Source organism: Xyrauchen texanus, chromosome 34, assembly GCF_025860055.1.
Source record: "Xyrauchen texanus isolate HMW12.3.18 chromosome 34, RBS_HiC_50CHRs, whole genome shotgun sequence".
Lineage (NCBI taxonomy): Eukaryota > Metazoa > Chordata > Actinopteri > Cypriniformes > Catostomidae > Xyrauchen > Xyrauchen texanus.
Window position 1 is genome coordinate 16,876,912 of NC_068309.1, and position 19,415 is coordinate 16,896,326.

The 19,415-nt window shown below is 39.0% G+C and overlaps 3 protein-coding genes across 5 annotated transcripts in view; 1 reads left to right on the plus strand and 2 right to left on the minus strand.

The window, feature by feature from the left end:
* The first annotated feature begins 308 nt into the window (after nt 1-308).
* ndr1 (nodal-related 1) lies at nt 309-2,962 on the plus strand. Its single transcript, XM_052104772.1, has 3 exons — nt 309-573; nt 1,325-2,091; nt 2,208-2,962. The coding sequence occupies exons 1-3, from the start codon at nt 309-311 to the stop codon at nt 2,358-2,360; spliced, it is 1,185 nt and encodes a 394-aa protein (XP_051960732.1). The 3' UTR covers nt 2,361-2,962.
* On the minus strand, nt 2,845-6,921 carry eif4ebp1 (eukaryotic translation initiation factor 4E binding protein 1). Of its 3 annotated transcripts, none has more exons than XM_052104775.1 (4): nt 6,368-6,921; nt 3,855-4,046; nt 3,528-3,588; nt 2,845-3,343 (listed from the first exon to the last, which is right to left on the minus strand). In XM_052104775.1, the coding sequence occupies exons 1-3, from the start codon at nt 6,501-6,503 to the stop codon at nt 3,557-3,559; spliced, it is 360 nt and encodes a 119-aa protein (XP_051960735.1). In that variant the 5' UTR covers nt 6,504-6,921; the 3' UTR covers nt 2,845-3,343; nt 3,528-3,556. The 3 variants fall into 3 exon arrangements, with proteins under 3 accessions (XP_051960735.1, XP_051960733.1, XP_051960734.1); XM_052104774.1 differs by having other exon boundaries at nt 2,850-3,588; nt 6,368-6,565; nt 6,663-6,920; XM_052104773.1 differs by having other exon boundaries at nt 2,849-3,588; nt 6,368-6,920.
* A 1,024-nt stretch (nt 6,922-7,945) lies between these two features.
* ank1b (ankyrin 1, erythrocytic b) overlaps nt 7,946-19,415 on the minus strand; it is a 157,275-nt gene continuing 145,805 nt past the window's right edge. The window contains exons 40-43 of the mRNA XM_052103869.1: nt 18,344-18,641; nt 18,147-18,227; nt 11,573-11,660; nt 7,946-11,061 (exon numbers count right to left, since the gene is read on the minus strand). Of these exons, the coding sequence (XP_051959829.1) occupies nt 11,592-11,660; nt 18,147-18,227; nt 18,344-18,641 (448 nt within the window). The 3' untranslated portion in view covers nt 7,946-11,061; nt 11,573-11,591. The remainder of the gene's footprint in view (nt 11,062-11,572; nt 11,661-18,146; nt 18,228-18,343; nt 18,642-19,415) is intronic.

The window sequence follows — 19,415 nt, forward strand, 5'->3', positions numbered from 1 at the left end:
TATTGTTTAGGTACACTTTCAAAAGGACCTTCAATACACAGTACTCGAGGTAGATGAATTAGTGTTTTCACACCTTTAGGGCGCACAAAAGACTGCTGGTTTCGATACACAACGACCCAAGGACTGTATGGATCACATGGCCACTTCAAAGACTCACAGGACCACAGAGACCATCAAAAGACTTCAAGTTTCTATAAGTAATCTTAGCTGGGCAGGCAGCACTCATGACCTTCATTCTCCAGGAGACGGTTTAGGAGACGGATCTCAAGAAACACATCTGCGTGGTTGATTATAATTAAGGTGTAGACATGAGGCAGTTCATCTGCGGGGTTCTGATCGCAGTTCTCGCGCTGTGGGTCAGTACGGTCCTCTCAGCAGAGTCGTTTCCTGGATTCCACGAGGCGTTCAGGAATAGGATGCGCAGCGGTGGTCAGGCTGGTCACAGACGCCACTCGAACAGATATCCGCTTTACATGATGCACCTCTACCGGACACTTCTGACCGGAGAAGACAAGAGTCATGAAAATCCAACTCTTTACGAGTCCGATTCGGTCTTGAGTCTCTTGGCCAAAAGTAAGTAGCATTCTGAATTCATTATAATAATAATGATAATTAAAAAAATAATCATTCAGTTTTTAGGAAAACTTTAAAAAATTAAATACCGATGAATTATTATTAATAATTATTTTATAGATTATTAAAATTAATTCTTTTTTTATTCATTCGGTTTAGAGCATGATATTTTGCAGATAACACGTGAAATAATAAAACACAGATTAATTATAAATTTCTTTATAGATTAGGCTATTTTACAGATTATTATAGTTCTTTATTTTTATTCAGTTAGAGCATAGTATTTTGGCAATATTATTTTACAGATAACACGGAAAATAATAAAATACCGATTATGATTTATTTTATATTTTACTGTACTTAAATTATTTTCGATTATTATTTGAAATTCTAACAATAAAAATAATAATCTTATAAGTTTTTATATGTATAAAATGATGACATGTTAAATGACGTACTTGTGCCACCGGGAACTTAATATATTGGCGGTAGTTTAGCTGGTTCTATTAGCCAAGTCATGTAATATGCTTATTAGTCAGCTTGTGTATTAGCGTCAAGACGTCTGTTTCAAAGAGGCTTGGCCAGCAATACACATCTAAACAATAAGAACTTTCAACTTTATTAATTGCTTGTCCTGAAGTCCTATGTGTGAAAACGTAATTAAGCACCACACATCACTTATCCTTCTAGACCTTTTAATTAGACCACTGTTCATGTTCTAGACTAATTTCTTGTCTTAAATATTCTTCAGGTAGCCATCAGATTGGTGACAGATGGGCAGTGACATTTGACCTGTCCTCCATATCTGCAAGTGACAGCGTCCAGAAGTCTGAACTTCGAATTCGCTTCCCAGAATTCACCTCTGCCAATGACGTGGTGGTGGATATCTATCATGCTTCCAAACATGAGTGTGACCAGAGTCACTGTCCTGAAGCACGGCTTCACCTTGGCAGTGTGAGAGCCAAACCAAGCGACCCAGCCTCCCACTCCTTGTGGAGGGTATTCAACATCACCAACCTGCTCAAGTACTGGTTGCATCGGGGCGAGAGTATGTCCTCCGAGGAACATGTTCAGACATCTTCAATGGAAAGGGGAGATGATGAGGAAAGTGAGATGGCCCAGCATCCTACAGGAAACATGGTCATGATGGTGGTTTTCTTCAAACAAAACCAGGCCAAGACATCCACCCTCATCCAGACCGCTGAGCACTCCAAGTATGTGGCTCTGGACCGAGCCAGCGGTGGAAAGGAACCTGTGGTCCGGCGTCACAAGAGAAATCACAGAACTGGTGAGCGAGTACGAGGGGTAGCAGAAACTGGCTTGACTCCAGCCATTTCTCCTGAAGAAGGGGAGAAGCTGCCTCTCTGCAGAAAGGTGGATATGTGGGTGGATTTCGATCAGATCGGCTGGAGTGACTGGATTGTTTATCCAAAACGCTACAATGCTTATCGCTGTGAGGGTAGCTGTCCTACACCCATAGATGAATCTTTCACCCCAACCAACCATGCCTACATGCAGGTACGTGTCTGTATAAACCAACAAGTGTTGATTTAGATTTTTAGATTAATTTAAAATGTTTCCTTGCCTTTTTGCTTTACTAACTCACATGTTTGTCTTTATTCTCTCATTTGCAGAGTCTTTTGAAGTTGCACCACCCGGACTGGGTTCCATGCCTGTCTTGTGTAACCACCCGTCTGGCTCCAGTCTCTATGCTCTACTATGAGAACGGGAAGATGGTTATGAGACACCATGAAGGAATGGAGGTTGCAGAATGTGGTTGTCACTGACTTCTCTCTTAATCACAAACAAACTCAATATTAGCACTTTATTTAGATATGCTCATCAGAACTAGAAAAACACATGGACTCCAACTACGATAATACAGATTTGTCCAGATGAAAATAACAAAACCAAACTTTCTTAAAGGAATATTTCACCTAATAATGAAGATTCTCTCATCATTTACTCACCCTAATGGCATCCCAGATATTTATGACTTTCTTCTGCTGAACACAAGTATCCTGCAATGGTACACCTGGATTACTTAAAGCTATTTTTGAAACCTTAATACTTTGTTTACATAATTTGTAAATAGTTGAATATGTAAATTGCCAAATGTGTAAATAGCAGACTATGCAAATTGCCGAATTTAATAAAATGTGTCATTGATAATGGTGGTCTTTGTATTTTGTACCCATCTCTTTGGTATGAAAATTAGCAATAGATCAATAAAGCAATCAGATATCAATTCTCTGGTGTTCATTGAATTTTTTTAATGCTTATGTCACTTTAGGAATAACAGGGCAGTTTAGAGAATTTCAAAGCAAATAAAAAAAAAAAAAAAAAAAGCATTTTACATTCTGTTGAATGACACTTTAGGTGAAAATACTCTACAAGAAAAACAGAAATTATCTGTATTCTACTGTTTAAAAAGTAAAGTATCAATGCCAAATGGAAAGTGGTACATTTTATCATGGTATGCTAAATTTATAGGAGTTGGCATTGGAGTTTGTCTGGATTTCCTCCACAATCAATTTATTTATTTTTTTAATGACTCTTGATGAGAAAACAATTAAGGAACTGTTGCTCCCCCTACTGGTCATTTTCAAAACTACACAAACAATCTGTATCAAACAATGTCACATGGTGGCCTTTAAGGTGTCCCCCATGTCTTGGGCAGAAGTAGAGCTGGGCAGGATTACCAGCATCAATGTGCTTGGGATGCACTAATCAGACATCCGAGATGCTCTTTCAGGCACAACAGTGTTTGCTGATGTAGAGAATCAAAAGTAATGGCTTGAGCATGTCTTGAGCAACAGCATCAATACAGGTAAAGAAAATACCAACTGAACAGTAGACAATGGCAAAAGGCAGATGATATGGAAGGAGAAATATTCTGTGCATTTATCCGCTTAGGGAACAGTTATCACAGTAATATTTGTTACAGTTGTCACCTCCTTCAATTAGCAGGTCCTCTATGTAATTAGATATCCATTTCAAACTGGGCATCTTCACCTTGAAATCAAAGACCAACATTAATCAATATTAATGTGCATCGCAAACATTTACTAACCAATACATGGGATATACAATCTTCAAGGTTTTTTAAACCAGTTTTTTTTACTTAAAGGGATAGTTTACCCAAAAATGAAAATTCTCTCATCATTTACTTTCATGCTATCCTAAAGTAGGCCTGGAAATTACAAATTAAAAATGACCTTAAACACATTTAAAGATAACTTTGGGATTGCTCCAATGAGTATATCTGAAAGAACATTTACCTGCATTCTTGTCTGCAGGGGAGCTGATGTTTTTCCTGACAGGCTGTTGGGAGGAGGCCTTGTCATTTTTCATGGTGACCAAGGGGGGACTGGTCACCCCTGGAATGTCAGGAAGGCAGCAGGGCGGTGTGCGGGCTAATGGGGAGCTGCGACAGTCCAGCAGGAACTTCCGATCATAAATTATCCTGGTGCCTATAGAGTAAAGAAGTGAAATGAGGATGATGCAGCCCTTTCTAATGCAAAATAAGTAATTAGCCCTTAATCCAATCACATTTTTAAAGCTTTCTCCTAATGGCTGAGGTTATGGTTTGGGGGATGGTATTGTAAGTAGACACTGGCCCTATATCAGAGTTCAATGGCAGGGTTGACCGTGAGGTTGTGAAACATGTAGGACAGCCAGGTACATTCTGGCTATGCCATGTTAGTCACATTTGTGAAATTTGCTGTAAGAGTTGCATTAGATCACTGCATGTCTAAACATGTCTTTATGACAATGCATTTTGCAACGTTCAGCTGTTACCATTGTAAAAGGTAAAGCTTTACGATGTTGGACAAATACAGGTTTTGTTTTATGTCTCATGCAGTAAAATGGCTTATCTGTGCATTGTTAACAGCAAATGAAGCAGGCTGTACCTAGTGAGAACATACTATCAGTTCTTCTCTTATCAGTCCAGCTGAGTCTAATGCAAACCTTGAACACACAAATCTCCTTGAACTGTATTAAATTAGCGAGTTAAAGCTGAGTGCACTATATTTAAGACTACACTGATCAGCCACAACATAAAAACCACTGACAGGTGAAGTGAATAACATTTATTATCTTGTAACAATGGCACCTGTCAAGGAGTGGGTTATATTAGGCAGCAAGTGAACAGTCAGTTCTTGAATTTCATATGTTGGAAGCAGGAAAAATTGGCAAGCGTAAGGATCTGAGCGACTTTGATAAGGGCCAAATTGTGATGGCTAGACGACTGGGTCAGAACAGCTCCAAAATGGCAGGTCTTGCGGGGTGTTTCCAGTATCTAGTGGTTAGTACCTACCAAAAGTGGTCCAAGGAAGGACAACTGGTGAACCGGCGACAGGGTCATGGGCACCCAAGGCTCACTGATTCGCATGTGAAGCGAAGGCTACCATGTCTGGTCCAAACCACAGAAGAGCTACTGTAGCACAAATAGCTAAAAAACTTAATGCTGGCCATGATAGAAAGGTGTCAGAACACACAGGTGCATCACAGCTTGCTGCATATGGGGCTGCGTAGCAGCAGACCGGTCTGGACAGGGACAGGTGCCCATGCTGACCCCTGTCCACTGCTGAAAGTACCTACAATGAGGAAGTGAGAGTCAGAACTGGACAATGGAGCATTGGAAGAAGGTGGCCTGGTCTGATGAATCAAATTTTTTTTAGATCATGTGGATGGCCAGGTGCGTGTGTGTCATTTACCTGGGAAAGAGATGGCAGCAGGATGCACCATGGGAAGAATGTAGGCCGGCGGATACAGTGTGATGCTCTGGGCAATGTTTTGCTGAGAAACCTTGGGTCCTGGCATTCATGTGGATGTTTCTTTGACCATCTACCTAAAGATTGTTGCAGATCACGTCCACCCATACATAGCAACGGTATACCCTGATGGCAGTGGCCTCTTTCAGCAGGATAATGCACCCTGCCATACTGCAAAAAATGATGAGGTTTGAGGAACATGACAAAGAGTTCAAGGTCTTGATGTGGCCTCCAAATCCCCCAGATCTCAATCTGACTGAGCATCTATGGGATGTGCTGAATGGGATGTGCTGTCACATCACATGACGTTTTAAGGCGTTTCACCACTGCTGAAAAATTGTGATATGGACAATAACTTATGTTTAGACCCACTGGACACTGAAATAGTACAATAAGGACAGTGTTCCTTAGGAGCTAGAAAAGCAGAATCTACCGTGTAAATTTGGAAACCAACATAAAGTCACATGCCTTGAGAATAGCCACGTCCCGTTTTCTTGTCTGTTTACAATCTCCGTCACCTGACAAAAGATTCAAGCTACTGTACATAACAAACCGCAATCTCAGGCCGAAAAAAAAAACTACTAAAAAATACAAGTAAATACACAAAAGCATATTTCAAGATTTTGCTTTAGAGACCCGAAGAAACTTTTTTTCTTCGTAAAAAAAATTAGACACTCAGTAACTACAACGAACTTTCAAAGGCTGCAATCGTATATTAGCCAATGAAACAATGCTTTTCTCTAGGTGACGAGAACATTCCTCAATCATAACACGTCGGCAGTTACAGTTCATAATAATACAAATAATAAAAAGCAAACAGGACTGAAGCATTATGAGGTCATACCTGACGGAGCGCACACACACCGCAGTCTGTCAAGCACAAAGACTATGAGAGCGGCGCACGAGCTCTCGAATGCATCGCTATGTCGCGAGAGCGAGCAAAACCACAACGATGCATGCACAACGACAGCTGAAAATAGACCCAAATTAGTTATTTGCAATTGCACGGTATTTACCTCCGGGAGTTGTGCTAAACAGGGTCCCTCCTGGCGTTGTAGAGTAGTCATGAGGCATATGGGCCGCATCGTTGATTGCAACTCGTCTGATGGTCGGAATTGCCTGACTGGTGGTCTTCTGGCCGCCCATGGACATTTTGAACACTATTATGACCACACACGTAGAAGCTGCCTTTTATCAAATCGTGATTTTGCACCCTTAAACGATGGATAATAAAATTTAGCTCGAATACATCCGTAAACCTGTCAGGAAAATATATTTGTCAGAAGCCAGTCAATTTCTGTAATGATTTACCTTCTCTGTTTCTGGCAAACTTGACTACATACAAAAATAAATAATACTAAATATCTGAGCTTGTATAACACTTCATTCACACTCTCAAACTAGCTATAATGCTAAGCTTCTCCGCGACCACGTTTTCTCTCTCTCTCTCTCTCTCTCTCCCTCTCCCTCTCTCTCTCTCTCTCTCTCTCTCTCTCACACACAAACACACACACTCCCTCATGCATACACCACGCACTCAACAAAACATTATCAGGATTCAGGAATAGGCTATTTAAAACGGAGAAATGATGCAACGACGCCCTCGCTGGCGTGTGACGGAATTGCAAGAACAAAACGGGAATTGTAGTTTTTCAAATGTTTACACGACTGAGCGCACAATCCATAAAAAAACAAAAGTAAAATTAGTAAATTTCTAAACTAAATTCGCAATTTTCCTGAATTTTGTTTTGATTTTTTTTGCCACATTTTGGAGTGGACCCTTTTCACATTTCCATCACACGACTTTCCAAAAAAAGGAAAAAATAGAGAAAGATATGTTAAATGAATATTCCAGGATCAATACAAGTTAAGCTCAATTGACAGCATTTGTGGCATAATATTGAATAGCAAAAAAACATTTATACTCGAGGTTACAGTGAAGAACTTACAATGGAAGTGAATGGGGCCAATATTTGGAGGGTTAAAGGCAGAAATTAAGCTTATGGTTTTATAAAAGCACTTACATGAATTCTTCTTTTAAAACAATTGAGCAGGAAAGTTTAAATAGTCATTTTTCAGAACTTTACACAGAAAAGGTTAGTGATTGTATCACACTAAAATCATGTTAACGCACATAGGCCTACTGTTAACATCTTGTGGAAATACTTTTGAAACAGTGAGTATTTTAACATTTACAGATTAGCCCCATTCACATCCATTGTAAGTGCCTCACTGGAACCTAAATTTTATGTAACTGGCAAGCCGAAATTATTTTTCGTGGTAATCAGATTTACGCCACAAATGTTATCAATTGAGCTGAGCTTGTATTGAAACCAGAATATTCAGTCTGAAGAGAGAAAGATGCTAAATTTACACACTCCCTCGTTGCATTAAAAAAAGAAAGAAAAGAAACATCTGCAGCAGTGTTGACAGTTTTTAAAAAATGGATGCCTGGGAAATATATCACAATTAATAATGTTATAATTTTACACTAATTATTTAAATATATATTAGTTGCTGGATTCCGTCACAGTCTGTGAAAAGGGTCCAGTTGAAATTCTCTCACACACGCACACGGTGTCACAATATGTCACATCTTTCTTTATTAATTTTTGTAAATGATCTGAGCTGGTGTGCAGGGTAAATGGTCTATACATATCATGTCAGAATGAGTCCGAATAAAAGGCTTAAATACATATTCAATGTTCGTATTTCCTTTTTCCATTACAATAAAAAAAATTAAAGGAAATGAAAACATGTTCAAATAACTACAAAGCCTCTACATTCCCCATGATATGGGCATGTTGGTATTACTTGATTCTAACCAAGATGCTTAAAGTACATCCATAACGACTCTAATACGGGTGCATAGCATTCTAATTAAATATATTTTGTCATATATTTATACATATATTCTTTATTAAAAACATCTGTTCTGTGCATGTGCGCAGTTGCATTCCTTAGTACATAGTAATATGATATTGCGTTAATATTGTCATTTATCCATTCTAAAGGAGTATAGGTGGAGTCTAGATTTTTGCAACAGTTAAACATTTTACATAAACTCTTTTTAATACATAATGATTGCAATGTTAAATTATTTTCTTCTCTTAAAAATAATAATAATAAAAAAAATTCTCTCCCTTTTCCTTTGTTTTCAGAAACGAAAATATTTTAGGTCTTTGACAACCGTTACATCAGCGATAAGGTATTCAACAAGTATCCATGTCCTGCATGCTAAAGTCACCAACACCCCTTTCCAGCATCCAAACACCACTCACTGACAATCCTTATTCTCCTGATAGTTGACATGGAAGAGAAATCATTTGTCAACACAAACCTGAGTGAACAGTAGAACATAATATACAGTATGAGACAGAAGTGTTTTGATGACTGCTAGTGAGATGGGACGTGTGAAATTTCATAAAAGCACACCATTAAATTGAACCCAGATAAATAAAAACTATAGGATCTCATTTATGATCTTTAAATACAAAGTACAATCATTGTCATTCGTCCAATTCTCCATGCATTCCTAAAATGTTTAGTTTTCTGTTTTCTGGGTTTGGAGAATAGGTTCAAATTCATTCATTCATTCACATCCCTCAACTTAAACTAAATGAATGTGTGACCCGAAATCACTGTGTGCTCATGATTACGTAAGCTACTGTGCTGTGATTAAAGGCTGAGTACTGTCCCTGATTTTCAACATTATGCTTGCCATTGACTCTAGCCATTCATAGAAACGATGCCTTGCCCATTAAAGTTGAGCACAGCTACCTTGTACACACATCGGTATGCAGCGCCCGCTCAATGAACTTGAGCTGGTACGTAGATCGCATAATTGCATACTGGGACCTTTGTGAGATACTCATGAATGCTGACATATAACTGTATATCATACAAATGCTACTAAAATGTTGGGTAAATACAGAATACACTGAACACACAAGCGCTCATAGACACGCGCACACATGCACACACCCATGCGCGCGCACACGCACACGCACACACACAAACAAACACACACACAAGAACGCAGTATCCCACGTCAGCACGTGTGATATTATTGCTTTGGTAGACTATACTTTAAGAGTTTGTGTATGTTTGGGCTCTTTCATAATAAAATAAATAATAATAAAGGTGACTATGAAAACATACATGTGAACAATGCAAATAGGGCATTGGTTGCATGTACTTGCATTTAAAGTACTTTTAAGCTTCCCATAGTTGAACAGGTTGTGTATAACACTGTTGGTATAAGTAAGACATTTGAAGCCAAAAATTGAGACAGACAGTTGTGAGTTCACAGTTCAGGGGTCAATTTTAAGGTTGACTGTCACAGTGCTGTCTGTATATCTATCTGTCTATTTTCACTGTACATCTAAATGCAAAAGAAAAGGTATAATCGAAGAGCATCGAAGTTTAAAACGCTTCTAATTCACATAACTCTGTCTTAAATCCCAAACATTACAAAGGCAGTTACTTAGAGATAATACAGTCTCCAAGCCCAAACATTTCACAGCTACAATCTGATTTCACCAGCACAGCTTGATTAATAATACAAAATAAATAAGAACTTCCAGGCCATGTGCAGGCCCAAGAGAAGCAGTGTTAACCAGCATGCAATGCTACATTAGTCTCTGAAATCGTTCCGACTTAGCGATTTCCTAAAACGCAGCCAAGCTACAAATGTGGATGAATGGATGGTCAATTTTTATAAGACAGAGAAAGCATGTGTCCTCCATAGGTTGTCAAGGATTTGGGAGAGTTGTGCATACATAGAGCGACACCACCTTCAAGTTGATCAAATGTTAATACTAATTTGAAGAGAGGGGCTCTTTAAATTCAAACAAAATTAGACAAAAGCAAAAGGTGGCAGACAGTTCAAAGGAACACAAATACATTTCACAAAGCCTGGAAATAAACACACAGACACTCACTAGCAGGAGAGCACAGTGGCTTCTTCTCATTCCCATGGCAAACACTGAATGAGCTCTGACCGATGAAGAAAAAAGCTCAGTCCCAAGCCAGAAGCGATTACACATGCGTTAGATACCGACACACACACACACAACGCACATTCACGAAGCATAGAGTGCATATATTACATAGAATAAGAGGATAAAGGGTCTGTGTAAATGAAGGGAGGGGCTTAGCATCAACTATGCTGCTGTGTTATGACAATCTGTTTGACAAAATAAAAAACTGTTGCTTTTTTAGGGCTGTTGTATTCCGGAGACTCTCTTTCAAGAGTCTCTCTTGTTTCAAGATAAGAGATCCTTGTGTTTTCTGCCCGCACCCAGTCCTGGGACGGCCCTTTACCTTGTACCCCTTCAGTTTTTTTAGATAATGACAGCTCATAGGTCATGCACCATCAGTCAGTCATGCGTTTACAGTTTACAGGAAGCACTTTTTGTTGCTTTTTTTGGTTGTTTTCTTCACATTTTGTAAAAAAAGTTCATGCCCTAAGCTACAGTTGTATATTTTTTTTCTGTTAAAAATGTTACAAAACTACAGGTGGAACTTGAATTCTTTTTTGTTCCAGTGATGGTCCATGGATGCTTGACTTTTTTTGGGTGGGATGTGGAGTTTTCACTACATGTTTTCCCTCCCGTTGTTTTTTTTTTTCTTTTTTCTTATCCCTCCATGTCTCGTCCTGTCCCGGTCATGTGCAGGTGAAGGATGGTTTGGCAGTGGATGTCCGACTCTGAAAAAAGAGCAATTCCTCATGAACAAATGACTTCTTCAAAGAGAGATTTTAGATCCTCTGCCACAAGCGAGCCAACTAAAGTCACTCTAGCTAAAACAAACGGATGATGGTTATATTGCTCAATCTTAGCAAACTAGCCTACCACATGGGTTTTAAAGGAATATTCAATCTCATTCGACAGCATTTGTGGTGCAATGTTGATTACTTAAAAAATTTACTTTTCTTGGAAATGTCTTGTGGCTATACTTTTAAAACAGTGAGAATTTTAACATTTATGGATTGGCCCCCTTTACTTCCACTGTAAGTGCCTCACTGTAACCTAGATTTTTTTAATTTTTTTTTAATTTTTTTATTTTTTAAGAAAAGGAGCGATTCAATAATTATTTTTGGTAAACAGCATCATGCCATAAATACTGTCGATAGACCGTATCTTGTATTGAACCAGAAATATACTTTTAAAGTTATATCATGCGCCTCTGACAATCATATACATTTTACCTGCCCATACCTTCAGGACAGTAAGAGTTTCAGTGCTTTACTCTCCGAAGACTGGAGTGCTTCACAGCCTGAACATCCCTCTTCGCATCCACACCCAACTGAAACGAAAAAGGAGCGAGAGGAAAGTAGAAAGATGAGCTCAGAATAGATTTGACAAATTTGCATCGAATCTTAGGCCAGAAACAATACTCTACACAAATACGCAAACACAGTCATGAATGCTTCGCCGAGGCAATGATAGAGTTAGCTTCAAAGGACTGTGCCATTAAACTATATGTTTTTATTCTGGTAGCTAGCCATAAACATATCAACATTTTAATTTAAAGTCAACATGAAATCAAAATCTATCCTATTTACTTTATTAGGGAGCATTCTGGGTCTTTTTGTGACCTTATAATCTGTGCATGCTATTCCAAAGGAAAAAAAAATTTGTCTTGTAATCTTCAATCAAAATTGTATAAATCACTCTTACTCTGAAATTACTTTCCACTGATGTAACTCAGGCTGTGGAGGTGATTGGATAATGTTAAAGAGCCCATATTATGCTCATTTACAGGTTTGTGATTTTATTTTGGGGGTCTATTAGAATAGGTTTACATGCTTTAATGTTCAAAAACACATTATTTTTGTCATGCTGTACATTTCTACTAAACCTATTTTCATCCTCTGGCTCAAACGCTCTAATTTAGGTCCTGTCCCTTTAAAGCCCCCCTTTCCGAAAAGCCCAGTCTGCTCTGATTGGTCAGCTGACCTAGTCTGCTGTGATTGGTCAACCGTGTAGAGCATGTGTCAGAAATGTAATGGCCCTTACCATAACTGAGTTTCAGGCTGTGTTCGTTTGGAAGGATGCATCCTCCGGAGATTGCATTTGTCATCGAGGCTGTCTTATTTCAGAAAAGTGAGTAGGACACAGCCATCGAATGCAACCTTCTTTCACGGGAATTCTGAGGATGCATGAGGTGTATCCTTTGTGGGCACTCACAACCCACAACTCTTTGCTTCAACGGAAATGTCCAAAAAAAATTATGCCAATTTGCCCGTGAATATTATGTTCAAACACAAGGAATTTTAATTCCCAAGTTACTACTGAGTACCTCAGTAGATGGGTCTAGATTATATAATATGTATAATAATTTAAATAAAGTATTAGACTAAAAGTACACCTGTAAAATCTATTTTCTTTTCTCTTTACATCATTATAACTCTCCTAAAATGTACCTCATACATTCCCTTCCAGAGGGACTTTGTTCCCTTCTCACTCAAAGCGCTCACACTTGTTAAAGAGTGGCGTGCTGTCAGGGCAACCATGATACTTTCCGTTTCTATTTGTCCTACAAAGATCGTCTCATTTAAATGAGGCTTGTTTAAAGGAGGACATTCGGTATACTGCAGCCTTTAAAGGATGCGTCCTACCTAGCATGCAGCCTTCCAAACGAGACACAGCCTCAGGCTTCCTTAACCGCTTTAAACACTATTGTAACTATGGTAACAGTTGCGTCAGTTTTTGCTCTAACAATTTGAGTCTGAAATTGAAAGTTTGGAAGAACAAGCATTTCGACACGGACAACCTTCACAAGCATGACTTGAGCAGGATGTTTAACAGTGGTAAGTTTTACTTTTGTAGCTTTCTGATAAGTACACTGTTGATTATTGTGAACCTAACAAAGCTTAGAGTAAAAGACACGTAGTGCATCCAAGTTAATCATCTTTTGCTAGATTGGGTGCAGCTGAACTTTTTTCGCCAGAGCAATGAACGGAGAACAGAGGCTTACTCCCGGCCGGACATTACCGGGTATATTTAACAGTTAGTGAGCAAGTTAGCCGTGGACTACTGTGGAGAGCGGTCGTAACATTACAGCTTGTAATTATATAATTAATAAGACTCTTGAGATTTACCATTTTGTTACACAGTTTTAGGTGAAAGCCGGCCCACAGCTGAATAGTAAACCCTTACCAAAACAATAACATTACACAGCAAGTTAGCCGAGCACTACCGTGGTTTGCATTTGTAAAATGACCGTTTGTAAAAATAAATCCATCTCCACATTGGTCACTATTCATGTAATGTGACAATGATTACGCTGAGATGGCCACCTAGGTGTGGAGCTCTCCAATTCTTTTGCTATTTTTGTTTGTTTGTACTGTGTTTAGTAATCTTTTTCCAGTCAGTTTTAACAGGGATGAACTGCTGAACATTCGGCAGCACATACCAGATAATCTTTTCCCGGTTTTTGAATATTAAGACGTTTTGCTGTACATTTTAGTCAGAGGCGTAGCTGTGTTGTTTAAACACGCTACGAGACGTAGGCGAGCCAAACAAGCTGGTGTGCTGGTTAAAGTCTGTCAGCGTGGTGTTTGAACAGCACTGCCGAGCATTCATCTAGCAAATCTCTACTCTCTACTTAACAAAACGGACAAACTACATCTCCTCACACATACAAATAAGGACTTTTCAAACTCTGCTGCCTTGTGCTTCACAGAAACCTGGCTGAGTGAAGCCATTCCGGACAGCAAGTTACATTTGCCGGGCGTTCAGCTGTTCGGAGCTGATTGCATTGCGGAGTTAACGGGGAAAACAAGAGGTGGTGGAACATGCTTTTACATCAATGAAAGTCGGTGTACAGATATAACAAGGTTAAAGAGAATGTGCCGTCCTAATTTGGAAGTGCTCTTTATTAACTGTAAGCCATTCTCCTCGCCGCTGGAGTTTTCTTCGTTTATTCTGGTGTGTGTTCACATTCCTCCAAACGCGTGTGGGAACATAGCATTGCAACAGCTGGCTGATCAAATTACAGACAAAGAACAACAATACCCAGACTCAATTATTATTATTCTTGGGGATTTTAACAAAGCAAATCTCACACGTGAACTGCCCAAATACAAACAGCTCATTACATGCCCAATCAGAGACAGAAATATATTGGATCACTGCTACACAACAATAAAGGATGCATATCACTCACAGTGCAGCTATGAAATCAGACATCAGAAGACTACAAGGACAGTTCGGACTGCTGAGAGGATTATTGGTTGCCCCCTGCCCTTCCTTCAAGAACTATACATACTTATACTTCTAGAGTGAGGAAAAAATCACTCTGGATCCCATTCACACAGCCCACTACCTATTTGAACTGTTGCTTTCTGGCCGAAGCTTCAGAGCTCTGAGCACCAGAATCGTCAGGTACAGGAACAGTTTTTTCCCTCAGACTATCCATCTCATGAACAGTTAAAGCCGCCCCATTGAGCAATAATTATGTGCAATACACAGTTTAGTCAATTTGTATTATCCAACATATCCTCTTCTGCCATTACATACATTGCACTGTACATAACACTGTACTTTAACTGATTTGTATTAGACTTGCACTACGTATGTGTATGTATGAAGGTGTATGTCTGTGTGTATGTACATAAATGTATAATAATTTTTTTATTATTATCTATGTCTTGCTGCTGTTTTTGTATTGTTGTGCACTGGAAGCCCCTCTTACCAAGACAAATTCCTTGTACGTGTAAGCATACTTGGCAATAAAACGGATTCTGATAGTAAGAATGACAAACAATTTGCATAATTCTACACAGTTGTAGGTAAAAGTGGACCAGCAGATTAGCAAATCTATTTCAAAACAATAACATTAGCTAGCAGGTTAGCAGAGGCCTACATCTGTGCACTGGGTGTACACCGTAGCTACAACACAAAACTCTGCATTTGAAATCTCGGTAGCAGATAAATCGACAAATAATAAACCATACTTACAGGTTGTGATCCTTAAGCGCCAGATTGTCCCAACAAAGTGGGAACTGCACTGTCTTTCAGGAGTAACCGACTTGAAAATCCGGCATTGGTTGTGGTTGTACTGCTAAATAATTAAAATAAATTTGAACCACTGATTCTTCAATTCATCTGCCTTTGAAAGTCCAAACAAAGAGGTTTTGCTTTTGCAGTGAAGAAAACAGCATCTTCTTGACATGGTGACAACACTAACTCAACTCATCCTGGCCTCAGCTACAAACAGCCCTTTTCTTTTAGTTCTTGAGCAGTGTTGTTGGGAGAGAATAACTCCCTTTTGCATGGACTTGGTGCTTTGTAACTTTACAGAACTTTTACATGCACATGCTATGTTACACAATAAAGGAAATATAAAATCCCAAAAAGCATAATAGGGCCTCATTAACGATTGTCAAATAGCTATTTAGGCATTGTTTTAGCAAACTATAATTCTGTCTGGCTCCGTTCTGATATGGAACACCAAGTTTACATAATCTAATCAATTCCAAATGGATAAAGTCCCACTTTACATTTGTCTTGTTGGATATCTCATTTCATTCAGAAATATATGATATTACAAAGGACAGTGCATCTATGTGAGATTCCGCAGATAATCCAGGATGGACATTAATGGAAAAATTATAAACTTATATCTTAACACTTAAGTTGACTAATTTCAAACCATGACTTGCACTCAGGGACGGACTGGGGCTAAAAAACAGCCCTGGACTTTCTTCCAAATAGGCCCATCATCCGGCCATTCGCCACTAGCCGCGCAACAGACACTAGCCAGGATGTCCTGATAATATGCCACAATACTGTATCAGACAAGGTATTCACAGCAAGTAACATCTCAAATCCAATGATGATAATAATTGGGGTTGTTTATTAATGAAGCCTCATTAGGCTACAACACGTTAATTCATCCACTTCTCCCAAAATACATGAAAGTAAGTGACCGGTGAACTGGGAGAAGAATAGAGTAAACTTTAAAGTTACTTTCACAATGTGTATCTGATTGATATGAAGAAAACGTGTCTAATTATTATGGAAAGGAATATTATTGCCGTTTCCATAGACATCAGTGTGTATTTTACAAACTCTATGTCTCTCTAAATGTATTGTATTGTTTGTTTAGTACCTACGTATGTGAAATGAAATTATATGTCTGAAACCTAAAACCTAAAAGAAACATTATGTGGTTGAAAACACTGAAAACTAAGTTGTGATATGACAGCGCTGAACGCGTCCGTCTCTGGCTCAGCGCCAGCCAACGCCGAAAGCACATTTAATATTAGCAGCTAATCACGGTGCACTGACCGTTCTAATCACACTGGTGTGTGTGTGTGTGTGTGTGTGTGTGTGTGTGTGTGTGTGTGTGTGTGTGTGTGATCGTGACGTGCGAAAGGGTTAATTTCGTCCTGGCTGCAGCTCATGTACAAAACTGTACATTTTTCTAAACTGACCTGCTTCCATTACAAATCTGACTGCGGCCGGGGACGAATCACAAACTGGCTAGTAGGCCGACTCTTCTTCCTCAGTTTTTTTTTTTACACGTTGCATATAAGTGATCGTATTAGTGTCCCTACTGTTGGCTGTTCATATTGCTTTATTATACTTTTTTTTGTGCCGACGGACGGCCCTCGGTTGGACGGCCGTTCTGGACTTTTCCCGAACGCACAGATTGTCAGTCCGTCCCTGCTTGCACTGCACATAAATAACTAATATTGCCGTTATATTCATGCTGTTTAGCCAGAGGGGAACTGGCCCCCACAGTGAGTCTGGTTTCACCCAATGTTCTGTTTCTCCATTAACCAACATGTTATGGAGTTTTGTGTTCCTTGCCACATTCACATTTAGCTTGCTCACTGGGGGGTCTACATTTAATTATTATTATTATTTACTTAATTATTTTTATTATTAATTTCTCTTAAAACACATATGGCATTTTATGTTGACTTTAACCAACTTGCTCAGTAAGACTCTCTTCAGACTGTTGCTTCACCATGATAGTAATTGAAAAAGAAAATTGACTGTGGAAGAAGGCTCTTGTTGCAACACTGAGAACGCAACATGCATAGATAGAAGTGTTTACATTTACTTGCGTAGAGTAGTTTCGGCCATAATACTTTGTTTTTCCACATGCGATTACGTTACACAGTTCAGCGCTCTAACCTTTCAAGGTACACGCATATGACCACAAACAAGTATGGAAGTGTTAGTAAAGTCAATTTAAGGCGCATGCGCAGATGATGGCCACAGACGCGTACAGGTACGTGAGGCAGAAAATCTTGGCTGCACACGGACAGTGCTGACATTTTTTTTATTACACAAGGCTCTGGAATACTCGGTTCTGATTGGTCAATGGCACAATCTAGCAGTCTGATATTTCCGAATATCAAAGTCAATTTATTTTTACCTTTTTAGCAAGTAGCCTTTTAAAGATGGATAATGAGCAGGCAGATGGTCATTATTTACAAAATAACACAAACAGAACTCAGACATAAACCAAACCTTCTCACATAATTTAATAATTTTAACGCAAATTAATGTTTCATGTCGATTTATTTATTTATTTGGCAAGTAGTCTTGTAATAAGCTCGATAATGAATCAGATGGTCATTTTCACTAAATAAACCAACAAAACAGTTGCAAACCAGCAAACTATCAACCGGCTGACTATATCTTAAATCATACTCAACGAGATGTAGCAGCATGTGAAAACCAAAGTATATTTTAGTCTTTACACTGCAAAGGATCATTATATAATTATGTTAGTCACCATAATAAACCTGAAATTAAAGGAGGCACTCACCTTGCTTACAACATTCCCATGCTCATCGGTAAACTGCTCTTCATGTAGATGATCACCAGTGAGGTCTATAGGATCATCTTTCTGCAAGGTGTAAAATAATAGTTATGTTTCAAGTTTGTAATAAGTGAATTATTAAACATTAGCTCCTTGCCCAAAAACATGCTCTTTGCTCAGACTGGACAGGCCAGAGGACACACCTGTGCCTTCCGTCTGTCCTTGTCCCATGCCCGTAATTCCCCCTCCTGATGGGAGAAGCCCAGCCCTTTCTCAAAGGGCTGAGTGCCCAGCAGACGCCCACGCAGGACCTCCGAATGGCCTGTATCACATACCGGTGTAAGCAGGGCCTCCTGTGCTACACGTGACTGATTGTGGTCCTGGGATGATGACATCATGACCTCCATGGTCTGTCTTGCTTTGGGTTGGGACCAGCTGTGGAGGGAGTCAGCGAAGCCTTCTTTCTCCTGGGAGAAAGGCTGGAAAGCACCACCACCAAGCCTGCAAATTTGGATGCACAAAGATTATGTAAACGTTGCTTGTTTGTCTAATGCCTGTTTCACACATCATGCATCTGTGATGCGAGAGCGACAAATATTTATTCCTGCAAATATCAATGTCCATGTGAGCAGCATGGTGCTGTGTAGTAGAGTTTCTGCACCATGTCTAATTTTGTCACGCCTCAAACACCAAACTCTGAAAGAAAATATGTTGAAAATGCACTGTAAACCTATTTATCAACAAAATATTTTGCAATGCAGGCTTTTATAAGGCAACATTAAAAATTGAGTGAATGATACCAATTCTTTGAAAAAGCTTTATACAAGTTACACAAAAATCACTTTCTTTTAAGTAATTCTAACTTAATTCAGATGATTTATAAAATGTAGTCTGCACTTTGTCCATTCTGTGTAGAATAATTCATATTTATGTTACGCCCCTTATGTAAATTACATTTCATGAAGATCAAATTTTTTGTAATTCTCAATAGCATACTACCCAAAACTGTTTTATAATATCTGGCTGTTATTAAAGTACTATTTCAAAGCCAAATGCCACAGAAAAAAACGTACTCATCCCTTGCTTATTTATACAAATAAAAAAGCTAAAATTGCAGTTTGAGTAAGGCACTGACAATGGAAGAGAAAAGGAGCCAGCCCCTAAACAATAAAATGCACACTGTTTCAAAAGTATAGCCCCAAGACATGAACATTTTACAGATTTTCCACGTTTACCAGATTACAGGGTTTACCAGCATTGTGCGTGACCACCAAG